The 24794-nt window shown below is 40.8% G+C and overlaps 1 protein-coding gene across 1 annotated transcript in view; it reads right to left on the reverse strand.

Moving 5' to 3' along the window:
- Positions 1 to 24794, reverse strand: part of pigg (phosphatidylinositol glycan anchor biosynthesis class G) — a 98163-nt gene that overhangs the window by 51411 nt on the left and 21958 nt on the right. Inside the window, exons 3-7 of the mRNA XM_023328856.1 lie at positions 24066 to 24275; positions 22220 to 22408; positions 16791 to 16929; positions 9191 to 9403; positions 671 to 888 (exon numbers count right to left, since the gene is read on the reverse strand). Coding sequence (XP_023184624.1) covers positions 671 to 888; positions 9191 to 9403; positions 16791 to 16929; positions 22220 to 22408; positions 24066 to 24275 — 969 coding nt within the window. The remainder of the gene's footprint in view (positions 1 to 670; positions 889 to 9190; positions 9404 to 16790; positions 16930 to 22219; positions 22409 to 24065; positions 24276 to 24794) is intronic.

A 24794-nucleotide genomic window follows, 5' to 3' on the forward strand; every position in this document is an offset into this window, starting at 1 on the left:
CTTTAAATCCACCTTGAATGAAATGTAAGCTCTAGTTTAAAGGTCTATTTTTTCAGGTACATTTTCAAAACAAGGAGCTAGCGGGTAGCGTATCTGCTGAAGTCAGTTTAAAATGTCAGTTTGATGATCATATTTTATTTAAAATATTAGTAAGGCCCTAAATTACAGCAACTACTCTGTCTCACACAGTGCTTAGACGTCACCCTCTGCTACTAATGTAGATGATCACTGACTGCTACCTCTTCTTGTTTTGTAGTTCTTAAAAGAAATCCCACTTAGCTAAAATCAGTTTCTGTACGCCGCTATCTGCATCCTAATTACAACAATGACTGTGAATGTAATTACATGATTTATATGATCCCAGCAATTTGTGAAAAGCAAGAAACAATGATTTCATATTTTTTTTAAAAATCTAATGTGTGTGGAGTAAATCAAAAAACATTTCAATTTTGCTTGCTGCATTGAATAACAAACTAACTTTACATTTTTACCCCAGCTTTATTTTTAATGCCAATTCTTGTTACTGGCATTAAAGCTATCAAAAGTTTATAATCTTCCGAGTTTCTCTTTTCAATTTTTACTTCCTGCACTGTTGTGTGGGTTAATGAGCCAACCCAGCACTGCTAAACGGGGGGCCGGGCTCCCCCAGCAGACGCTCTAGGAGCCTCACCTGGAACACAAACACCATTCCTGCGATCATGGAGTACATGTCGTATTTGCCCAGCTGTTTGCTCAGAGCAGAACTCATGGCAGCCAGCGCCTCCAGGTACTGCTTCAGGACTTTTTTGCCCATGTTGGTCAGAACCTCAGAGGTGTTTCCTTCCAGGTAGAGCTTCATCCAGCTCCCATGAGCCTTTTCTGCCACACGAAACTGTTCGAAGCCGGCCTCTGGATTGGACAGGGGGAGAAGGAAAAAACAAAACAAGGTGGAAATATCTTGTTTATTTGTTTTCAAGACGAGGTGATCTATTACTGTGCTTTTTTAATTTAGTAGAACAGTTTTTTCTGAATTAGTCATTCCCTCTTTTCGTTTTTGTCCTTCCGTAGCATTAATCTAACAAAACGCCTGTCTATGCATCATATTCGTTCTTCTTCATGTTCTACTAGATAGGATGAATTTATGAATCTTGTTTTCCTGCATGAGGCATTTGTTTTATCAGAGGCAGCTAAATCCACTCATATAGCTGAGGAACCGAAGCCATTAATGCTGGAAAAACTGTGCAAACTAAAACAATAATAAAAATTAAAAAAAATAAATAAATCACATCGGACAGGAATTGTCGTGTGCCTAACAAAGACCAAAAACTGACAATCTCGTTTTCCACTTCGGTTCCCTAAAATACCTGAACGGATCTTTCCATTTTAACCCTTTCATGCATCGCGGTCACTGCAGTGGACAGATAACTGAAAGCCATTTTCTTGCGCTTCTTGTGGATTTCTATGTTATAGATGCTGAAGTGGACACTAGTGCACCAGGCAATACACTATCAGCTACTGGCCATCCACTGCAAGTGGCCAGTCTCTCCTACTCTAGATAACTCTTGCAGGTAAAACTATATATATATATATGTATATATATATATAGCGACATCAACTAACCCCTAAAGAAAAATACTACTGAAGTGTTTTCCAAATAATTCTGTATTTGGAGAAAATTACAATTGATCACCTAGAAAAAAATCCTAGAAAAATTTTTTTGCTCAACAAAATTTTGTTCCATTTTTAAAAAAAAAGTTCCTACCTTTTCTTTTCTATGCCTTAAGGAAATCAAAAACAGTTTGGAATAAAATCCTGCCATAAAGGATCATAATTCATGCACTAAAGGGTTACAATTTCGAAGCGGCTCTGAACTTACAAGGCCACTAGACGTTGCTTCTAGAAAAACAGACCAATCAGGCGTAACTTTATGAATTAGAAGTGTACTGGTCCCCGTTCTCCTGCCGAAACATCTCCGACCCGTTGAGGCGTGGACTCCGTTCGATCCCGGAGGTTGTGAAGAAGTACCTGCTGACGAGACGCGACCAGCGGACGCTTCAAGTTTAACTTTCCAGGAGGGGCGCCCCCACGGATGGATTGATTGATTGATTGATCGATCGGTAGTCCACTGTTAATGTTTGACTGGACTGAGATCTGTGGAATTTGGAAGACCAAGACAACGGCTCAGACTTGTTGCCGTGCTGCTAAAATAATTCATGGACCTGTTTCAGCTTTGCGATGGGGCGCGTCACCATGCAGAAAGACGTTTTGTCGCGACAAAAGCCTCCACAAACAGCCGAGACGCGCTTGTCTTTAATCAGGAGGAAAACTTTCTGACCGTTTCTGTAGAAATCAGATCCGTGTAATCTTATTTACGACTTCATCTGTCATTTTGGACATAATGATGTTCTTTTGAATAGGGAAAAAAAATCTATTCAGTATTTTCTTCTTTTTTTATGGTTCTGTGTCAACTTAAAAAAAAAAGAAAAGAAAAAAAAGCGAGTACGCCCCTGGTGAGACCATTTAGCCTCATGAGCAATTTGTCTGGTCGCTTAGAGAGACCGGCTCTGACTCATTCAGCACATCAAATGATGCCACCTCACATTTTACTCCAACGGCTTCGAAGCCGCTCGAAGGTCAGAGCAATTTGTTTCAGCTCCGTGAAAAACACGCAGCATCTCCTATAAACAATTATTTGCAATGTAACACCCATCTCAGCAGCATAAGCATAGACGTGATAAATAGGGACTGAGGCTCTGTCAGACAGAGAGGGTTAGAAGAAATATTAGAACCTTAAGCCGCAGGCATGAATTACACAATATGGATGGCCCCGGCCATGCATTATCCGTCTGAAAGTACAGGGATTGGTTAATGGCTCCTCCAAATGCCCGAGGTTAGAAGCACAGGAGAGGAAAAAAAAACGCAACATAAAGATTGAAATGCTCGAGACAGGACAGGAATGTGGCAGAGGAAGAATTAAATTGGAAAGGGGTTGTTTAAGCCTTGCATCATCATTTTTTTTTAAAAAAGGCCTGCTTTCATGTCCTGAAAGTTTTTTCTTGTGAAAAGCAAGAAAAACAACTCAAGATTTTGAGATAACGCAAGACGGGCCGAGTTGGAAAACGTCGGCCCGAGGAGTCGGGGTGGAAAAAAAAAAACAAAAAAAAAACGCTCGATGCCTCGCAGATCTGCAAAAAAAAAAAAACAAAAACAAAAAAAACAGAAAAAAACAAAAATCCAAACCGCACCCCGAGACTCCAAACCCTGAGCACCAGAAGAGGAAGATTTGTCTGACGGGAGGATTATCAAAACACCCAAGGCAACGGTGGCAAACACATCCTGCTGCATAATAACTTCCTGATTACCCGAGTGGACGGATTCAGACAAATCAACACATCCAAATGTAGGTCTACTGAATTTATTTCCATTTTTTTCCCCTCCCATCGCTATGGAAACCCATGGACTAAAATAGAGAGGAAAATGAGGTGCCATTTGTGTTTTTTGTTTGTTTCTAAATGCAACGTTTGCTGTTTGGGAGACATCTACTTTAGACATGAACACAGTGAACCTGATGCATCATCTGAACTGGGTACTGAGGGGAAAAACACACACACACGCACACACACACACACAAACACACGCACACACACACGCACACACACACACACACACACACACACACACACCCACACACACACACAGGGGTGACTACAGATTAGCAGCAATAGTTAATGCTTCATGATGCAAGCATTTCTCACGCTACTAGCTGTGCTGAGATCCTCAAGATGCGTAGCAGTATGCCCTCCATTGTGCCCGATAAGCTTCTTGTTTATTTGTTTTTTATTGTAAAGTTAGGGTCCGGTTTATGTGGGGTGTTTCTTTTCACCGTCTCATCAAAAGTGGTCCAACGAAGAAACAGCGAGGAACTGGAAACAAGTTTGCAAATGCATGTGGCTAGCTTAAATACATAAATAAAGTTCAAAGAATAGCAACTTGTGTTTTCCGGATTTCTAGCCTTAATAGACTTCCTGTCCTCATGAATGCTTGATGCCGTTGGATATGTAAAGTAACGTAAAAGGGCAAAATGTCTGGGTGAACATAAACAGAACAAACAATTACGGCACATTTAAATTTAGCTACGTGTAGATAAGGCAGCTCCGACTTCAGCAAAAATATTTGGTAACTTTATTTGAAGGGGTGTTCTTAAGACTGATACGACTCTGACACAAATATTTAAGATGAAGGAGTCTTTATGGATGTCTATGACTATTGTTATGAAGTGTCATTCGGTAAATTATGACACTTTTAATTAAAAGTGCCAACTTTGCATTGAAGTGTTTAAATTTACCAGATAATGCAAAGTTGGCACTTTTAACTGACCTTTAATGCACATTTTAAAGCAACCTTGCATTAAAAGTGTCATTTTGCCAAATGACACTTCATGACCACAGTCATAAACATCCATTCCCAGATTCCCAGCCTGGTGACCTTTGCTGCATGTCTTCCCTCTCTCTTTAACTACTTTCCTGTCCTACCACTTTCAGATAAAGACCACTCAAATCATTCGTGAAGATATGAAGAGCATGAATCCATGCTCTTGAATCTGCTGTGTGAACGTGGCACTAAGGCGACGTTCACACAGCAGGTGAATGCAACCCAAATTGGATTTTTTTGCCCAACTGAGACCAACATCCAACTTTCTCACGACGGTGTGAACAGTCCGATTCCAATCCATTCACAGGGAAAAAAACGGTCATGTTGCATTTTGTCTGACTTTTATGTCATCGAAGCCAGATCGGACGTAAACCGTGGCTGAAAAAACTCAGAATGATGAAAATGTGAAGGGAATCGGTCCACTGAAGCGCGTCACATCACAATGCCACCACATCCAGCTACACAAACCGTAGTCAATAATCTACAGAATGCCTTTGCTATTAGTTGTAGTGGCTTTCTTTTTATTCGCTTCATTCGCGTTATGATTTTTGTGCCAATCCTGTTGACTCCCACTGCTGAATAAACTTTAAAATTGATCCACAAAAAGATCCATGCTGTATTACCACCATAAGATGTGATGCTGTGTGAAATCAGCGTTCTTCTTCTGCGCATTGCGGTCGCTTTGGGATCGTAAACAGTTTACACTGACCTCAAGGGGCTCTCTTCATGACAGAGCTCTTTCTTTGTATTTCAGTTCTACCTGGCTGCCACAGGTGCAATGTGTTGGAGCTCGTCAGCCACCCCATAAAGAGCGACAGCCAGAGATGTCAGATCCCTTCCTTTTTCTCTGGGCCTTGATCTGACGTGATCTTGTCTGTGAGCTGATTGTTTGTGGGGACTTTGGATGATTTTGCTGTGAGCATTTTTGTGAAGCATCAAGTGTCTAACTAAAGTTTTGCTTCTATTCACAGTGGAAGCTGGTAAAGGTTCTCTGCCATTTTGTTTGTTAAATGTTTTCTCCTGTTTTGTGGTTGGCCAGGGAGTTCAGGTTTTGTACTTTTTTTTTAGTTCTCCTCTAGAAAGTGTTTTTACTTCATTAATTAAAAGGGTTTTTTTTTGTTTGTTGTTTTGGCCTTGGAGACCCTGAAGCTTAAAGCTTCCCAGTGTTTGTTGTCTCATGTGATTGAGATTTTACTTGAACTGTAAATTAAACTATATTTACACCCAGTGCCAGAACTTACCCTTAGTGGTCTTGGGGGAGGTTGTAATAGGGTTTTATTCGTAGCATGAACAACAAGCAAATACCTAATACTGCAATGATAACTGTGATTCAACATACCGCACAGCTCCAACAGCCTCAGAACACTAAATGAGGGCAACATTTAAATCAGGAGTACTGCTCAGTGTGAGGCGACACGTCTAACCCGGTGAAGCAAACGGCTCGGCACAAATCCATCACCTCCAGCAGGTCAGACGTGATTTTTAAAGCCGCCGCCGATCTTTGTGGATTCTTCTTCAGCCGTGCGCGTGATTTCACATCGTCCATTCATCTTCCAAATCAGCGATTTGTGAAAATGAGGACAACATCTACAAACTTAAAAAAAATAAATCGCTGCTTTAATGCTTACCGGGGATCTCTGTGGGATTAATTAGAATTCATTCCGTTTTAAGCTAGTGTTGGTTTCATGTTCTCTCTGTCGGCTCCTTCACTTGTGACACCTCTCAGACAAAAGAACGATGAACTTCCGGCTGTTTAAACAGGAAGATGGGAAGGACGTCTGGAAACAAGGAGGAAGGAGCTCAAAGATTGGATGTCTCTCAGAAACCGTTTGTCGGCGAGACATAAGTAGATGGATAAAAACAAATACAGGCTGGGATTTGTGCGAGTAGTTCTACAGAAATTGGAAAGGACTGAAGTTGAAGAGCAGACTACAGATTGGAGACTTCCCTGAGGTGGTTTTTACATTTAAAAGGTAATTTATTCAGGTACAAAAAAGCTGTGATCAAAACAGGTTTACTTAAAACACCCAGCTCCTGCTGGAGTTGAGCAAATCCAGACTGATCTTGTTGAGCTCAGGCTGCTTCAATTGTTGGTTCTTTTGCACGGTAAATTGAACAGGCAGATGAATACCACAGCTTGTTTTTAATTACACCTTTCTGATCATTACTGAGTGGGTGAGTGATATATATATACTTTGTTAGATTGAGAAAAGAAATAGGGTTAAACAAGTGTTCACTTCTTGGACGATATGGCTGAGAAAAAAAAACGTATCACGATAGAAGCATTTCATATCAGTTGATATCGATAATTATCGATTAATATTTTTTTTGTTTGTTTTTAACATCTTAAATACCGCCAAGCTGGTGGCATAATTTTTCCTGTGTTAGCCACAGTTTTCACTCTACACCATTATTATTTATTTATTTTTTACATTAATACTATTATTTTTAAATGGTTTTCAGTTATGAGAAACGGTGGCAAAACATGAAACTGCTGCTGCGCAAGTTTGTCAGCAGCTTGTTGCTAGGTGACCAAAGAGTGCATGGGACAGTTGATACCACCAACCCAGCTTGAGCAACTAAAGCATCCATCTCCCAGAATGCTGCGCGGTTCTGGATCGGAGATCAATGAATATTCCACATGTTGAGTAGTGAATATTCCATAAGATGTGTTATGTATTGATACTGATCACATGTTTATCGCGATATTTATTGCTAATGATTTATTGTCCACTCCTATTCAAACGGAAAAGCAATGGCAAGCCAATTATTTTGTTCTTGGTTATGTTTTTTCTTGTCCTACTGGTTCCTTATTTTCTTTGTTTTTTTTTAAAAACAATGTATTAGAACAACCAAAAAGAGTTTTTGTTCATCAGTGTGTGGAGCAGATTTATGGACTGGATTCAAAAACAGTACAAACATAAACCAGCTTAAAAAAACTGTTTAAAAAGGAGCTTATTGGGAAATATATTCTATAAGATGAGTGTTTCCAGGACCAAAAATGCTATTGATATTAAAAATGTATAAAAAAAACCCAACATAAGATCTTGTACCTTCTACTTGCTCCTATTTGAACAGATAATGTAAAACTTTATGTCAATTGGGCATGACAATTTGTTTAATTTATCTATTTTTCTTTCTCGTTTCTTTCTCTGTTCGAAATAAATAAATAAAATTAAGTTAAAACACAGTTTCAAATAAATAAATATCAGAGTCCAAAAGCATAAGAAAGGAGGGTTAATGAATCCCAATCAGCATCCTGCTGAATTAAAAAGTCTGTTTTCAAAGTCGGTTTAACGAAACGTTTAAACTTTGAAGACGTTTTGATGGACTTCGCTTCTCATTAAGGCCTTCTGGAGACATTTCCCATCTTTGCAGTTTGACTTGAAGCGCTGGAGGAGCAGAGTTTTAACCCTTTCCCCACACATGCCAACAATCAAGAATTGTTATTAAAAAAACAAAACAAAAAAAAAACAACTTGCACACAAATGTCTTAGTTTTGCACAGCAGCAAACAAGGTCCTGTCCAAACGCGAGCTTTCCCCAAACTGTGACTTTCTCCAGCATCCATTTTAAGCCCTCAACTGCTTTCTGGATGATGAAGAAAGAAAAGCAATGAAATAATTGTATTAAACTTTTTAAATATTAGATGAAGGAGAAATGCTGCATTCAATTCGCCTTGAAAGCTTGTGGAATTTGCAAAATTGTTGTGCAGCCAACTACTGTTAGCAACACAATCCAAACACTTTTTATTTCCATACATTCTATACAATCGATACATTTATTAACTGGTGTGATTAGATATGAACCTTTAATATCTTTTAAATACATGGCAGCTTTGTTGGATATTGAACAAAGGGCTCAGAGACTTTTTGACTTTCCAACTTGGAATTCCAACTTTGGGAATTGTTCTGGTGGCATTTTTGATCGGAAACCCAAACAGACACAGTAGTAAAGTCTGAAAAGAAAAATTAAGTAGTGTCATATAAAACATGAGCTTTAAGTGCTTTGGACTTTGGAATTGCTTTTGTAGATTTTGTTGTCGCTAATTTTAATATAATGCCAATGCATGAGAATTTGTCTAATCTTTGTGTGTCTGTAGATAATTTATCTACAAATTAAATTTGTGATGATAGTTAGGACACAAATGCTCACTCCTGCCAAGCATTAGGCTTCCTGAGACATTTTAGTGCTTAAAAACTAAAGTTTAACAGAGCATTGTGGCGTAAACCTAAAATATGCAAAATGTGAAAAAGTACCTGCATGGGAGAGACTTTAGTTAATATCTAAATGTCCCCAATTTCCTATTTTCAGGCCTAGATGGAATCATTTTTATTATATAAAAAAAATACAAATTACTGTGTCCATAAGTATGATAATGATACAATGAATATGCTTATGTGGTGACAGAGCAAATTTTATTCATGGCAGAATAAATATGGAAATGAAGTTCAACATTTTGATGGAGGCCGAGATGAAATAATGAAAGCCGACTGTATGTTTTGGTTTCATTCACGTTGGCGGGACTTTTCTGACTGACGCCGGCTGAAACGCTCTTCACTTCAAAAACGATTCCATCAGGCGAGAAAGAATTGCACTGCATTTTGTTCTGGCGTAAACTAAGCCCTTTAAAATCTCCCCCAATAACCTCGCGGGTGGCGGTGTGAGCAAAGTGTGGAAGTCGAGTCTGTTACAAGACAAGTCCCGAAACGATGCAGCGCAACAACGAGACGACCCGTCGGGTGCGAGGCTCTCTGGAAGAAAAGTTTCCTGCCGCCTACCTTTCTGGTAGTCGGGCGTGCTGTCTCGGAGCAGGCAGCTGAGCTGGTGGCCGTTGAGATGCAGGAAGCGCAGCTGGTCCCGCAGCGACCGCTCCTCCAGCACGCCGGGGATGACGCGGCCGACGCTGTTCTGGGGCACGGGCAGCCCCAGGCCCAGGGCCAGCGTTGGGGCCAGGTCGACCTGCTCCACCTCGCCGGGCCTCTCCATTCCCGCTTCAGGAAGAGAAGACAAAAACAAAAACAAAGGGAGGCGATGATGAAACCAGACGGAGATGGGCTGACTAGAGGCCTTTCTTTTGCTTCTGGAGGAACAGCATGCAACAGTTAAAAAGTCACTGCAACTCTTTCTCCCAGACAGAGTTTAGGATGTTTGACTTGGTCAGCTTGGACAATTTTCAAAGTAGAAGTAACAGTAATAACAATAATAAAAAAATTCTCTGTGAATTTTTCAAAGTTTTTGCAGAAGGTTGGCTTTAAATGTAAAAAAAAAACTAGGGAGACAGATCACAGACGGACGAACAGATGACTCAGACTAATACCAAGGGCTAACACCAATATCTGCTATTGAATAGGCCTGTCGCAATAACTAATTTTGCTGGACGATAAATTGTCCCAGAAGTTATTGCGATAAATGAAAATACTGTTATTGAGACCATCTTCAAGTAATATAATGGTAATGGCATTATAACAATGCAAGGACGCATTATCAAAGATCAATAAACTTTCAATTTTAATCAACACTTAACACTGGAACTGGGAGACATTTAAAAAATTCAGAATAAACCAAACAAAACTACAGAAACCACAAATAAAGTGGATCATAAATTCTCTGAAACAAAATTTCCTTCAAAAAAGAAAGGTGTTGTTGAGACCAAAGAACCAGACTGAAGATTTTTATCATCCAGTTTTTGGAAGAACAGGGAAAAATCAGGCAAATGGAAATTATTGAGCTTGTTTTAATTTACATGCAATTAATTGAGTTATTGCTTCGCGACAGGCATACTATTATCCTTGGCGGTAACACTTTATTTGACGGGGTGTTCTTAAAACTGATATTACATTGTCAAAAACCTGACATGACACCTGCTATGAATATGAAGGAGCCTTCATGCATGTTTCACTGTGAATGTTTACACAATGACACTTTATGACAACAGTCAGACATTCATAAAGACTCCTTTATGTTCATAGCAGGTGTCATGTTACATTTAGGACAGTGTCATGTCAGTCTTAAGCACACCCCGTCAAATAAAGTTACCAATTTTGCTGTTATGGTCAATAACCAATATTTACAGATATTGTCTACATTAAACTCCATGATCCTGCCCTGCTTCATGATGACCGCCACATCACCAAATTCCTTCTGTCCCGTCTGGAAACGGCCACAATATGGAAATAAACATTGGTTGTTAATATCGATCCAACCTATTGGGCCGATATCAATGTGTAAACAAACAAACAAACAAACATAAAAAAGGGTCACCTAATGCCGATGTTATTACCGATACATCGTGCATCCCCGATTCAGGCGATGGGTGTCCAAACATTTTGTCATGCAGGTCAAAAGTTCAGAACAAGGGCCACTAATGTACTTTTCCATACAATCTGCATTCTGGTGAGTCCCGTTTATTTGTATAGCAGACTCCAGCAACAGGCAGTTCAAAGTGCTCTATGTCATAAAAACACAATACAGCAACAAATTACGAAGCAAGCAATAAACATTACATTTTGTTAAATGGTATCATCAGTATAACCAAGAAAGTACTAATCAAATATATTGATCAATGTTCCAGTGATTACAAATCAAAGGCAACTACAAAATAGTTTTCAGTCTTGATTTAAAATGTTCCAGCAGTTTTGCAGTTTTCTGGAAGTTTCTTCCATACAAGAATATTAGATTGGTTCTGGATCTGGCAATGCAGAGCAGAACCCGAACCGGAAGGCCTGAGTGGTCTGGAAGGTTGATCCAACAGATCATTACTGTGTTATTCCGTCTAATCCCAGGTGTTTCCAGCTCCTGTAGGAAACCCTGACACCGCCTCCTCTGTGGGTGTTTTTGTCCCTTAACGCCACGTCCTCTCAGCAGTGACAGCTGTGTAAAACCGATCACCAGCACGCATATTTCTTTCTCAAGACAAAAGCCACGGTTTTCTACTACAGTCACATTAAATAACTCAACTTTCTGTCTTGTTTTTACGCAGGTTTATGCCCCTGCACACAAAAGCCAGGACAAACCAGGACAAATTTACAAAAAAAAAAAAAAAGGAAGTCCTTGTCTTGGAGTCAGAAATACAGCAACAGCAGTGGTGAAACATCCCACGGCATTCAATTACTAGGGAGCCTGATGAAGTCAGACGAATTAACGGAGCGTGCCGTTGTAGTCGCTGCTGCTCCGCTACTTCTGACCCCTGAGCGGTGAAACTGTGAGCAAATGAAAGCAAAGTGAGAGGCTGGGGAGAGTTGAAAACTTCTCATTTTAATACATGAAGGCAGCCTGCATCGTGCTCGTGGGTTAGAACTGGGGCAAAAAAAAAAAAAAAACGTTTTAGGAACCAAACACAATACGACAAATCACCCCCGTCATTATTCTCATATTAATACCCATGAGGGGGGCTGTCAGGACGGCAACGGCATCAACAAAATAGGACGTGAATTTAATCATCATCATCATTATCAAGTGAGCCCGGGATGTTGTTTTTCAAAGCCCGTCGTCTCCTGTCAAGCGTTTCGTTGTTGACAATCTGCTTTCTGAAGAGAGCTTCCGACAGCAGACAGACAGTGGGAGTGCTGTTCTCCCCCGCCCCGTACTGTCTGCATTTGAGTGAAGTTTTCAGGTTGCAGTGATGAATTAAACTTATGCAGAAAGTCTTTTTAAACGAACAGAGGATCTGTCAGGAAGTGAGACCACCGCAGATTAAAGACGGCCACGCATTTCGGAGCTGGAGGCTTATTTGGACAGCGGTATAAGCCAGAAAACGATCCGTTTGAAACTAAAAGGAGCTACAGTCACACTTCCAGAAACTAAAAGACGACAGGAAGTGAAACCTGCTTTAAGATGTTTAGTACTAAGTTGCAGATTTAAAGTTTCGTTGTTGGTTGCAATTATACTGCCAGCTAAAGCAGAGGGAAGGGAAGGGAGTCTTCTTTTTCACAATCTCTACGCTGTTAACAACAAGCAGAGGGTCTTTCTCCATTATCGAATCGCACACACTAACCTGTGGAGAGCAGGGGTCTTCAAATCCAGACCTGCAGGTCCTGCAACCTTTAGATGTGTCCCTGATCCACCTGAATCAAACGGCTGGATCCCCTCCTCAGTATGCAGTACAGTTCTCCAGAGACCTCATTACTGGACTCGGGTGTGTTGAAGCGGAGACACATCTAAAAGTGGCAGAACACCAGGTCCTGGAGGCCTGGATTTGAGGACCCCTGCTCTGGAAACGTAACGATCTTTGGACGACACACAACGAAGGGACTGGTATTATTGTTAGAGATGCAACAAGTAAACTGCTGGTGGTCAGAACCAGCCAAGTTTCATCTTAGACGGTCAGAAACTGAAAAATCAAAACAAAACAAAAAATCTGTGAATACATCATGTGGAAGAGTGAGCTAAGTACGTCAATAGATAGCTTGCTTTACAGCTTGCAGGATATCTAGATAATTAGAGAGCTAGATAGATAGATAATTAGATACACACTTAGATAGCAACATAGCTAGCTAGATAGCTATCCATTATCGAACCCCCACACTAGCTAGCTACCTAGCTATCCATTTATCTAGCTAGCTACACAGCTAGCTAGAAAATTTGATAGCTATATAGATAGCTAAATAGCTAGCTAGCTAGATGACAGGAAGGCCATTATATCCTTTTGAGCTTTTAGCATGGAAACATTTTGGTTTCAGAAAGGTTGGAGGTTTCTGTACATCTCAGACTTAAGATAAGAAACTCCACTATCCAGAAAAGATGATTCAAAGAGGTTGCTGTTTTAATAACTTCAGCTAATCGTAGTTGCATCTCTACTTATCGCTTCACAGTTTTCTAACACACATAAAATTCTCCATTTTGCTCAAGAACTGGAAATGCATTATGTAAACTTACATCAGAATCAAGTGTGCTAATACTGGGGCGTGCTGTGGTGGCGCAGGGGGTCAGCGCGCCCCAGGTCCTCGACGTGGACGTCGCGGGTTCGACTCCCGGACCCGACGACATTTGCCGCATGTCTTCCCCCCTCTCCTTCCCCGTTTCCTGTCAGTCTACTATCATATAAGGGACACTAGAGCCCACAAAAGACCCCCTGGAGGGGTAAAAAAAAAAAAAAGGTTTGTGTCTATAAGTGAAATATTTATTTGATCCCGAAACACATTCAGAATTTTGTCTCCCACAGATTAGCTAGATGCCAGTGTTTCACACAGATCCGTTTCAGATCCACAGAAACAGAATCAGTTTGTTCCACTCCAACTAAAGGGTGGAATTGCCTCCAGGATCATAAGCTGGAAGGTTGGTGGGAATTGGACAGACTGATATCTTTTAACCAGCTGCTATAGGTGGTGCATGTACATCCGTCCGTCTAAGGTTCGCCGTTGTAGTTCTACATGGTTCAGAGGCGGTTTAGGAGAAAGTGTTGTGGTCAGTAGAGGGCAAAATCAAACTCTCTTCCTTTAAGCTCTGGTGCCGTTTTTTCTGCTCGGCAGCCAATTGAATGTGAAATCCAGGAACGTTAAAGATGGGTCATGAATGAGTCTTCCAGCATGGCAATAAATCGAGATAAACAGCTAAGACAACAATGGAGTTACCAAAGACGAATCACATTATGGTCGTGCAGGAAGTCCGTAGCTTTGAGTTGCTAGGCAGCAGCTGAGAACCTGAAGTGATCTGGAGAGTAGCTGTAAGGAGGAATGGCTCAAAGTCTCTCACCACATAAAAATAAAAATGTCTAAAAATTGAAAGATGCTGAGAAAATCAGCAAAGCATCAAAAAGAACCTGCCCTGAATACTTATTTATCTCCCCCGCTGGATATTCTTAAAGGTACAGGCGGAGAAACCTGAATGGGTTGCTCTCTTTTTATTCCCATTTTGAAGAGCAGTTAGGAATAATGAGCCTCTAGGGTCACATGGCCGCACCAAGAAAACAGAAAGTTGTAGATTACCACTTGAATTTCACTGACTTGAATCAACTTTAATCAAAGTAATGTAAGAATTTAAAATATTCTTCATTAGATTTAGTTTGTAGGAACTGCAGTTTTTGTAGGTAATTAAGTCCTACAAGCTGCTTTTTAAAAACATTCCCATCTTAAATTAGGCTTCTTTAAGACACCAGTTGCATGAAGAAGCATTTAATCCTATTTCTGACCTTATTGATCTTTAATCAGGCTCTCATGGAACTAATATTGGAGAAAATAGTAAAAAAAATTCTGACAATGCAGACCAGTTTTTGGTCTTTCGAACATCATCGACTGGAACGTATTATTGTCAAAATTAATCAAAATTCTTATGACGAGAAGTTCTCATGATATCAATAAATGAGAAAAAATAAGCGAGATATTTATAAAAACAATAATCCAAAACTTTCCCCGCTGAGCAAAGACAGCTGTGACGTTACAGACCCCTCATTGTTATTTTATGTATTAAAATATGAATTACTTTTAAGGCTTTTTACGCCGCACCTGAAAGTGCCGAACATCCTTAAAGTTACTTCCAATCCCTATTGCTGAAGGGGAAAAAAATAAAGTTGAATTGACATTGAAATATTACATTTAAAACTTTAATTATAAGGTTCAACATGTAACAATATGATACTGGGAGTCCATTCTCATCGCACTGTGTGTACAGTCCAGACCGTGAAGTCTCCTGGTGTTTAGTTAGCAGCTAGTTGTTGAACTAGCTTTAAGACGTACCTTCCACAGTTTATGTGAGCTAACGACTGAGTTTATTTTTCATTTGAAAATGGTGCCAAAATGTTTATAGTCTTTTTCTTTTGGATCCAGGACAGTAAAGATAGAGGCAGAGTCAGACACACTTACCTAAATATACAATAGTCCTAGAGATGTCTGAATAAAGTGGATTTGCCTGTCAGGGTCCTCCCAGCAAAGTCAATTAAATGTTCTGCCAATATGCGCTTTTCTTAGAGACGCAATGGGATTAAAGAGTGAAGCCCAGGTATTCGGCAGGCAGCGAGTTCTGACACGGGGGAGCATGTACTAATGAAAACAACAGGGAGACAAGCGCTCTGCTAATGACCCCTCATTTGAAAGAGTAGCCATTTATGTTAATGCGGCCGCTGATTTCATAAACCAACACATTTCCATGCCGCCGTGTTTATGTCGAAGGAGCCACTTAGTGAAAGTCCTTACCTTACGAGATTATGGTACATTTCATTAGAGAGCCTCCCTTTTGATGAGTAGATTTTAATCAAACCTTGAAGAAATTTTACAGCGTTTCTACGAGCAGTTAGCTGGGCGGGGGGGGGGGGGGGGGGGGGGTTCTCTCAATAACAAATGGTAAAGTGAGACCAAGTGTGGCTCTGAAAACTTTTAAATGCATCAACACACAAAACATTTGGTTCTCCCGGTACACTATATTGACTTGGACAATAAAATCTTGAAAAGGAAAAGCCTTTGGGACAGCTGTGGAGAAATTTCAAATAGACTCAACATTCTTTCTGGGGACATCATCCAAACTTTTAACTTGGAGTTTAAGACTTTTAAAACCTTTTTAAGACCTGTATGAATGGAATTTAAGACCTACATCTCCACACAAATAATGTTCTCCAGCCAACTGGCAATAAATTTCCACTTATCGACACAAAAAAGCTAGCTAGCCAGCTAGCTAGGGTATTTTAACAGCTAGTTACTGGTAGCCTCAACCATCTGAAGATGTTTGAGTGCAATTTGAACTTTTGCCTGACAGAAAAGTCCCACAAGAAGAACAAAACAAACAAAAAAACAAAGAATATACTAAATTAAGACACAATTTAAGATCTATTATTAACATGTTGAAGCTCAACTTGCTTTTAAGACATTTTAAGGCCTTAATTGTTGATGCATTAATTTATTACTTTTTAAACTTTGGGATGCCCTGCAGCTTTCTAATGCCGTTACTCTAAGAAGAGCAGAACCACATAGGAAGCGCAATGTTGTGATGAGTTCAGTATAAATAACAAGCAGTACGTTGCTTTGCAGAATTGGTGAGTTCATCAAATATTCAAATGACTAACGTATATTTGCTTGATTAAAACCTCATTTGGCGTTTATTTCCCAATTACCTCGACCACGATAGGTCAAAACAATCATCTAAAACACCCAAGCTATTCATTGAAGCTCTGCAGGACTCAGTGTTAGCAAACATCAGCAAGCAAATAATTATCTTGAATGGTGTAGAAATCAAACACGCAAGGAGAATTTCAAAAATAGAAGATCCAATTATCACAATCCCACGTTCACACTTAACCTCATTCATCACTTCAAGGAACACTTCTGCTAGTGAGTCTTAGCGCCGACGTCACGTTACAGCTGCCGCAACCTCATCTGGGAGAGTACGGGGAAAAAGGGTGGTTTTCGATTTGTAACAGGGGGCAAACCATCCACATTTTACCATTTGGCTTACCTTTTCTTTTAAAGGCTGGACTGATGAGCACCAGAGCCGTGTTGACTTCTGGCACCGAGGAGCCCCCGTGGCTACCAGTCTCGGTCATTCCGTGGTCTCCGCACAGCACCAGCAGGTAGGGCAAAGATCCCTCAGCCTCCTACGGGGAACCAAACACCAGGGTCAACGGCCGACCTTTATGTGCGTCGACGCGAGAAGACGTCTCCTGTTCCGAGTCTAAAATCCACAATATGCTCCTACATCCTGTCGTTTACTGAAATAAATTTTAAAAAAAGAAAAAGACATGCTGTCTGAGGGATTATGATGCTGTTATGGCAGCGGCGTCCATCAGCATTAAATTATTACTTCTGAAAAGGAAGTCATGACAAAACACTCCAGAGCATTGTTGCTATTAGCCTTGGAAGAGACCAAAAAACTAAATTACTGCAAACGCAGCGAACAAACGCAAAGGGCGACCCGTTTGTCGAGCATGACAGACTTTGACCAGGCGTGAGTTGTTCCTTAAGTGGATTCCCTTTCAAGTTGAGTCGGGGGAACCCTCAGTCGACTACAAATTCAACTGGGAGGCTTTATGAGTCACAGCACAGTGGCCTGAAACTTGAGATACTTGAGATGTTAAGAAAACAACTGTCCACAGATTCAAACACTCTCAGGAGACTTTTTAGTTCCCACACAAGAATCGAAGGGTTATTGTTCAAGACGGGAAAGTTTCATCCGAACTAAAAGGAGTGCATTGAAGTAAAAAAAAAAAAAGCTTAAGTCAGCTTATCTTTATTCTATCGTTGGGAGTGGAATAATCATTTTTTACTTTAATAGGAGACATAAAAGACTGGTGAATGCTCTAAACATGCTGCAGAAAAGAGCCTGACCTCGGCTGCGTTTTAGAGCCCTGATGGCTCGTTATAACCCACACTCAGTAGGAAAATAAAGAAGGCAACCTCCTGTTCTGGGTGGTACCTATTGGAAGCTTTTATAAATGTCACAGGGTCCAGGGGAACCGACACAACACCTTGAGAAAAAGTACAAAGAGCCGCTGATCCCGACCTGGTCTCTCCTTTCAGCTTACAACCAGACACAATTAACTTCTTTTCCTCGCAATGAAAGCCTAAAGCTTTGGGGGCAGCAGAGCGTATTTACCAGAACAAGCAAACTCCGTCTAAACAGTGTCCAACAGCTGACATCTAAAGCCTGGGGATTCTACTTAACACTTTAAACAGTTGAGCAAAGGTAAGAAGTATTTACTGGCATGAAAAGCTGGAATTACTAACACAGGAGCGAGTAACACTGAATCAGAACAGAAGCTCAATTTCTGCCAACGTAACCTCAATAATCAAGGGTGTCCACCAGGGTTCTGTCCTTGGACCAGTTCTGTTTGCCTTTGATTTAAGTTCTATATCTTCATTATGGACCTGGAAATCCCATCTTGATGCTGATGGCACAGTACTGTTTTCTTGTGTAAAATGTTTATTTTTAAAACTTTAACCTGGAGTGGTAAAAAAAAAAGTGAAAGTTAACTTGACCAACTTTTTCTGTTGGCAACTTTGTGATTAAGTGTCAGACAACACAAAACACAAATCTGGGTACAAATTTCTCCAAATCTGAATGGTGCAAGAATGTTCTGAACATAACGAAAGGCCAAGATGTTCACTGAAAGCACACAAGCCAACACAACCCTAGCTTTTCTCTGCTACTACTGTACTCTGTTGCTGCTGAATGAATTAATCTCCTGTGCTGTTTGTACTAGAACCTGAGCACAGAATGGTCAAAAGGTGCCATCTTTCACAACAATCAAAGGGGTGTTGATGCAATCTTGGAAAAAAAGTGGAAAACGTCTATGCACAACACCCCCTAAAAAATGTCTCAATCAATACAATAATACCATAGCACGTTTTCATGACGTCGCCTGTGGACTGATTCCTCCCCGACTGCAAGAGTTGACATAGTGCCGGAGTTCTTCCAGCTCTCCTAAACTGCCAAAAATGTATCCGGTAGGTGACGGGCCAAGTGCAAAACGCCAAGGGATGGGGGCAACGTGTGCCATCTTTTCTGAAGTCATTACGGGAGACATTTCTCCTTCCAAAAACAAACTGATTGCATTTCCCTCACTTGTCAAACTCATTGAAGAGGTGGGTGTCCTACTGCAACTCTGCTCTAATCGTTTTTTTAACATTTCACCACACAATGCTGGTAGAAGTGTTATGATAAAAATGGCTGATTGAGCATTTTTCAAGTTCTGAGTGTTTATGCTCGTTTACGTTGCCTATTCAGAACCTCTTCTGGTCCATTGGTTCTGAAGACCAATGGATCTTATTGGGATCATAGCCAGGACATGATGACAGACAGTAGTCATTTCCGGCAAGGAGCACCACTTTTTTTTTTTGTTCCACCCTAAATTTTTTTTACTGGGCCAAGCCTATGAAAACGGTCTGGGCCCCCAGTAAAGACAGAGCTCCTATATAAGGCGTAGTTCTGGTGGAAAGATGTGAGTTCAGTTTTACGTAAGCTCAGCAAAATACTAGTAATAGAGCTGGACATAACAGCAGTTTAATAAAATCAATGGACTTCAACAATTAGTCCTAATATGCTGGGTCAGACAATAAAAAGGGCTTACAGTGGTGGTAGCCCAGGACTCTGATTTGATTTTTGGGGGGTGGGAGCCAAAAGATTTTTATTTCACTTTTTGTTTTTTTTTTTTATGATTGCTTGCATAGGTTCATATTTGATGAGTTGCATTAATATTTAATTATTTTTATGAATGTAAACAATACTCAAATATTTTTTAGGAACAAAATAAGTAGTAAACCACCATACATCCATTTATACCTGCTGATGTGAAGGACTAGCTATGGATAAGACCAAAACTAGCACCAGCCCAGGGGCCCACATCTTTCTGAATCCGGCCCTGCTAATATGGGTAGAAATACAAACTGGCGTGACGGGGTGTGTGTGCGTGAGGGCTAAATTTGAATTTCCTTAAGTTTCAATAGGGAAAACTGCTCCCATACAAATTCCCTAAACCATCTCACTATTATTCCTTTCTTCTCCGATTCATCCCTTTTTTTTGTACCTTACAAACCTTCAATCAGTTTTGCTTTTCTGCAGGTCTCAGAAACTTTACACATCCAACGGCAACTGTCACCCTACAAACTCAAAATCTCAGGAAGAGAAGATTGAGGCCATGAGCTCAACATTAACACAAAGGTCCAACCGAGGCCTTCTTGACCGTGAGGTCACGATACCCAATCTTGTTTTTAATAGAACATGATGCATCTCTCTGCTCAGCAGCCGAAGCGTTTCTCTGCACGGGAAAAAAAAAAAAAAGAGACAACTGGCACCTCATTACAAACGGAGCGGTGAGGGGCTGTCATCTGAATCTGACTCTCCGTTTCCCCCCCACCCCTCCTTCCCTTGCAGCTGGGAGCCGTTGCTCCTTCAGGATGTGGCGGCAGACGACGCGTGCGGCATCTGCAGCGGCGCGTGAAACACTCCCACATGGTGCGATCGCAGCGAGAGGGGACCAGAGAAAACATCGGCGTTGTGCGACGCCCCGTAGGACTCCACAGGGGCGGGTTTATATTTACATTCACACAAACGGGACTGAAATGAGGCTGTAAAACATATTTCAGTCAAAAAAAAAAAAAAAAAAAAAAAAAAATCCAAACAGCACACAGGCCTCATCAAAAGCCTAGAGAAGCAATACATGTTTAGACTTAATTAGCAACTTTTGGGGATGTGGCGACATGTTCTGGATTAGCGAATCTAAAATAAACCCCGACGTGTTTACGGCCTGCACCTTTTTTTTTTTTGCCTCAAAAAAAAAAAGAAACGTAGCAAAAGGAGAAGGGGGAAATTGAGCGCTTTACGCAGACATGACTTGACAACTTAAGTAGCAGCTATATATCTGAATGACAACGAGACAATGCCCATTAGGAGCGCATGCACAGCGCAGAGTCAATATGCATGTAGTGCAGTCGGCCGCTGCAGGGAAACAAGAGCTGATGAAAGATAACGGTTTATTAAATCTCTGCGCCCGATGCGACAGATAACGTAACGACTGCCGACAGCAGCACAAATGACCTCAGTAAGTAAACGGCCAGAACCTGAAAGTGTTACATAGTCATCGGTTACATCGGTCATCGGTTAGATTGCATCGGTAACCGAAAAAACGTTTCGTTTTTGCATATTTTGAAGCCTTCATTAGGCAATAATATTTCAAAAACAGTGACTAAAGTTGGAGGGAATAAAAGCTGGACTTCAATTCAAACATTTTTTTTAGAATTATGTTTAGGGGGGGGATTCTAGTAATGGATAAGCAACTTAATGCAATCCTTTTAGATTTTACTGCTTCAAGGACAGCTGGAGAAAAGTGTCGGTGACCTCCCACAGTTATTTTTGAAAGTACGACAAAGCTGAATGGTAACCGGAAAGTTTTTCTCTCAGATATTTTAAGGTTATTTCTTTTTTAAACCAGGTGAACAGTGAAGAACTTCTGCAGCAGATAATACAATAAAACCATTCTAAATATTTGTTCTGACCCGACGTCTGACCTCTGACAGTTCAGTTCAATATAAAACGCTTTATGTATCCCAAAGGGAAATTAAATGTCATAATTCATATCATCCAAGTATATTCAAACAGTCGTATGACAGCAATTATCGCGATGCTGTCACAATAAAAAATCTTACTGGACAATAAATCGTCCCGAAAACTATTTCGATAAAAAGTAATATTGTTTTGTCACTATTTTTATGTCGTAGTGTATCGATAATGACATAAGTTTGCCTTCTGAAGACCAAGTTTCATTTTGAAACTGAAAGATATTTTGAATAACTTAAAAAATATATACCTCCCCCCAAAAAATAAACAAAAATGACCAAAAACAATAAATAAAAAACACACACACTTAAATTACGAATGAAATAGATTACAGAGACTCTGTAAATAAATCTGTAAAAAATAATCATCAGAATGGAAATGATCAAGCTCACTTTAATTTATCATGTGATTATTTGATTAGCTGATTAATTGCTTATTGCGATTTGTTGCAAGGGTCATTCTTGCAACAAATCTGAAGAGGCCTCATGACTGTCATAACATGCCGACAGCTCAACATCTGGGCAGCAAAGACAATATTCTACAGTAGCATGTCCTGGACGACATCATCAGGTTTTAGCAAGAACTGCTAATCCGCCTCGTTTGCTTTTGCCACTCCTCTTTAAATCTATTTTTTTCAACTCCTCTAGGGTTTGAGGTCATAGTTCTTTCCTTATTTCAGATTTTGAAACGCTGACCAAAAGTTTCCAGTTGTACAAACAATACCTTGTTGCCACGGTTACACAACATAGCAACTCTCCAAAAGCTAATGGCGTCATCCAAAACCGGAGGGAATAACCGTCTGAACGTGCGACGCTCGCAGAAAACGGACTCACCTTGGAAACGAGGGAACCGTGGATCTTTTTCAGGACGTCGTCCATCTCCAGCAGCTTGGGTCGGACGAGCGAGCTGTGGGGCCCGCTGATGTGGCCGATGTGGTCCAGGCCCAGGTAGTGGAGGATCAGCACGTCCCAGTCATCTCTCTTCAGGGTGCTGTCAAGGTGGCGGGTCACGTTGTTGTCCACCTGAATCGCAGCAGCAGGGACATGTCCACTTAGAGGCGACATTCAACATTCTCTCCAGAGGTTGGAGACGCGACAAAATCTAGCAAGAAAAAAATGTTAAATAATGAAAGCTAATCGCCTTAATCTGTGCTACAAACACAAGCCGTGTTTGTGGTGACGTGCTCTGCAACCAGCAAACCTGCAGGATAAACAAGGACAGCTTGTTGGGTCCCACCGGTGCAGCTGCTGAGCATTTCTTGAGTGATCTCAGCTCTCCGTGTCCCCGTTTGATTAGCTGCCTTCACCACTTTAATGCAGAAACTTTGCAATCCTCAGGATTTATAAAACCTTTTTTGCGTTTTGTCACATTACAGCCATAAACCACGACGCATTTTGTTGGAATTGAAAGAGACAGTTAAAAATGCGCCACTGAAACGTCAGGCGTGCATTCGCATTCATGAGCTTCTAAATGAAATCAGGTGAAATGTATCGCCTCGAGTAACTAAAGTCAACGTGTGTTAAAATTTAATCGCATTAAGTGAACAAACAGGTTCGTGAACACAACAGACAGGCCAGGGAGATGTTTAAAGAAAAATTAGACGATAAAACAACTCGACATCTCACAAAGCTCTATTAAATCCATCCAATCCATCATGTGCCTAGAAATTCTGTCCAGGAAAGTAATGAACAGAATCGGTGACAAAGGGCAGCCCTGGCGGAGTCCAACTCTCACCAGAAACGAGCCCAACTTACTGCCGGCAATGCGGACCAGACTCTGACACCGATCATACAGGGACCTGACAGCCCGTATCAAAGGGCCCAGTACCCCATACTTCCGGAGGGCCCCCCACAGGGCTCCCTGAGGGACACGGTCGAACGCCTTCTCCAAGTAACGCAGTAAATAAAATGGAAAATTAAAGCCAAACGTGACCGAAACAATGACTGAAATGAAATATTAAGCTTCTGTAAACAAAATTGGCCTTTAAAAAATATTAAGATGGAAATTATCGAGCTAATTTTGTGTCCCGTCAGACCGTTAGTTCCAGAAATCACACACACACACGCAAAAAAACCCAAGCTTGTAAAAGTGCACGCGGGGTCAGTGTGAACCCACTAGGTTAAAAATGCTGTTCAAAGAACAATCTGTGGTCCATATTTCTTATTCAGGCCCCTTTACTCACCTGGAGATCAAAGCGTACACATACTGTACATTTCAATGCATCAGAGCTACATTTACAGTATATCACAGTATAGTTTTGCAACTTTGAATGCCTAATTTTTCATTAAAAATAGTAGTCTTTACTGCTATGAGGTAAAGTGCAATGCAGGCGAGACATTTTTATACAATATTACACCTCTGGTTTGATTTCTTCTTCTGTCTTTGAATCCCCATAAACTTTGTGGATCATTCAAAGTGTTCACATTGTGAAAGCCGTGTTAAACGTCACTCACTCCGAGGCGCGTGTCTGAACATCAATCTTCTGGCTAACATGGCAAAGCAGGTTTATTTCATTTCTTTCATCATTCATTCTCAATCTTTTTTTCCCCCCTCCAAATTCCCGTATCACGTAAAGCACCTGGGGCTTTAATCCTTCACTAGCATTCGCAGAAAAATCCCTCACTCAACGACGCGGACTGCTTACAGCACAAACCCGGGACCGATTCATCTCCCGCTCACCTCGGTGTAGTCGGACACGAAGAACGAGGTTGTTCCGTCGTACTCCATGAAGTGCTTCGGGAAGAGGCGGACCCACGTGTCGTCCCCGTAGAAGACGATGCGCTTGCCGGCCGTTTTGGCCTGCCAGATGAGGTTGTCCTCCAGGAGGGCGGGGGAATTCAGATTCATTACCACGTCGATGAAGCCCGGGATGCTGCCGGTGGTGAGAGCCTGTAGAGGGAAAGGTTTCAGCCTCAATGACCGACTTGCAATGGATTTACATGACCTTAGATTGTCACTGGGTTGAACGCAGCTTATTTAATCCGGTGCTTTGTAAGGCTAAACGATAAAAGCCTATAATTTTTGCATATCCGAGAAACCACTTTGTCGATTCAAATAAGGCCGAAATGATTAAGTGGTTTAATTACGATGAATCGAGTATTGAAATAATCGTCCACTAATTTAGTAATCGATTAATTGTTAACTGGAATATACATACTCTAAAAAATGCCACTTGCTGAGAAAAAAACCAAACCATATTCAGACCAGTAATTAAGCCAAAAATGTACAAAGCATGTATAAATTTGGCTTTTAAGATAAAAATCCCCTTTGTCTGTAAATATGTTTTAGTCAAAAATTGTCAAGTGGCGAAGTTTTAGCTTCACTCGGTTCAAATTCACTAAAGGAATGCTGCGTTATTGCATTGAAGGTGAAAAAAACAACACTCATTTGATTTTTTGAAAATTTAAA

This window comes from Xiphophorus maculatus, chromosome 23 (assembly GCF_002775205.1).
Source record: "Xiphophorus maculatus strain JP 163 A chromosome 23, X_maculatus-5.0-male, whole genome shotgun sequence".
Classification (NCBI taxonomy): Eukaryota; Metazoa; Chordata; class Actinopteri; order Cyprinodontiformes; family Poeciliidae; genus Xiphophorus; species Xiphophorus maculatus.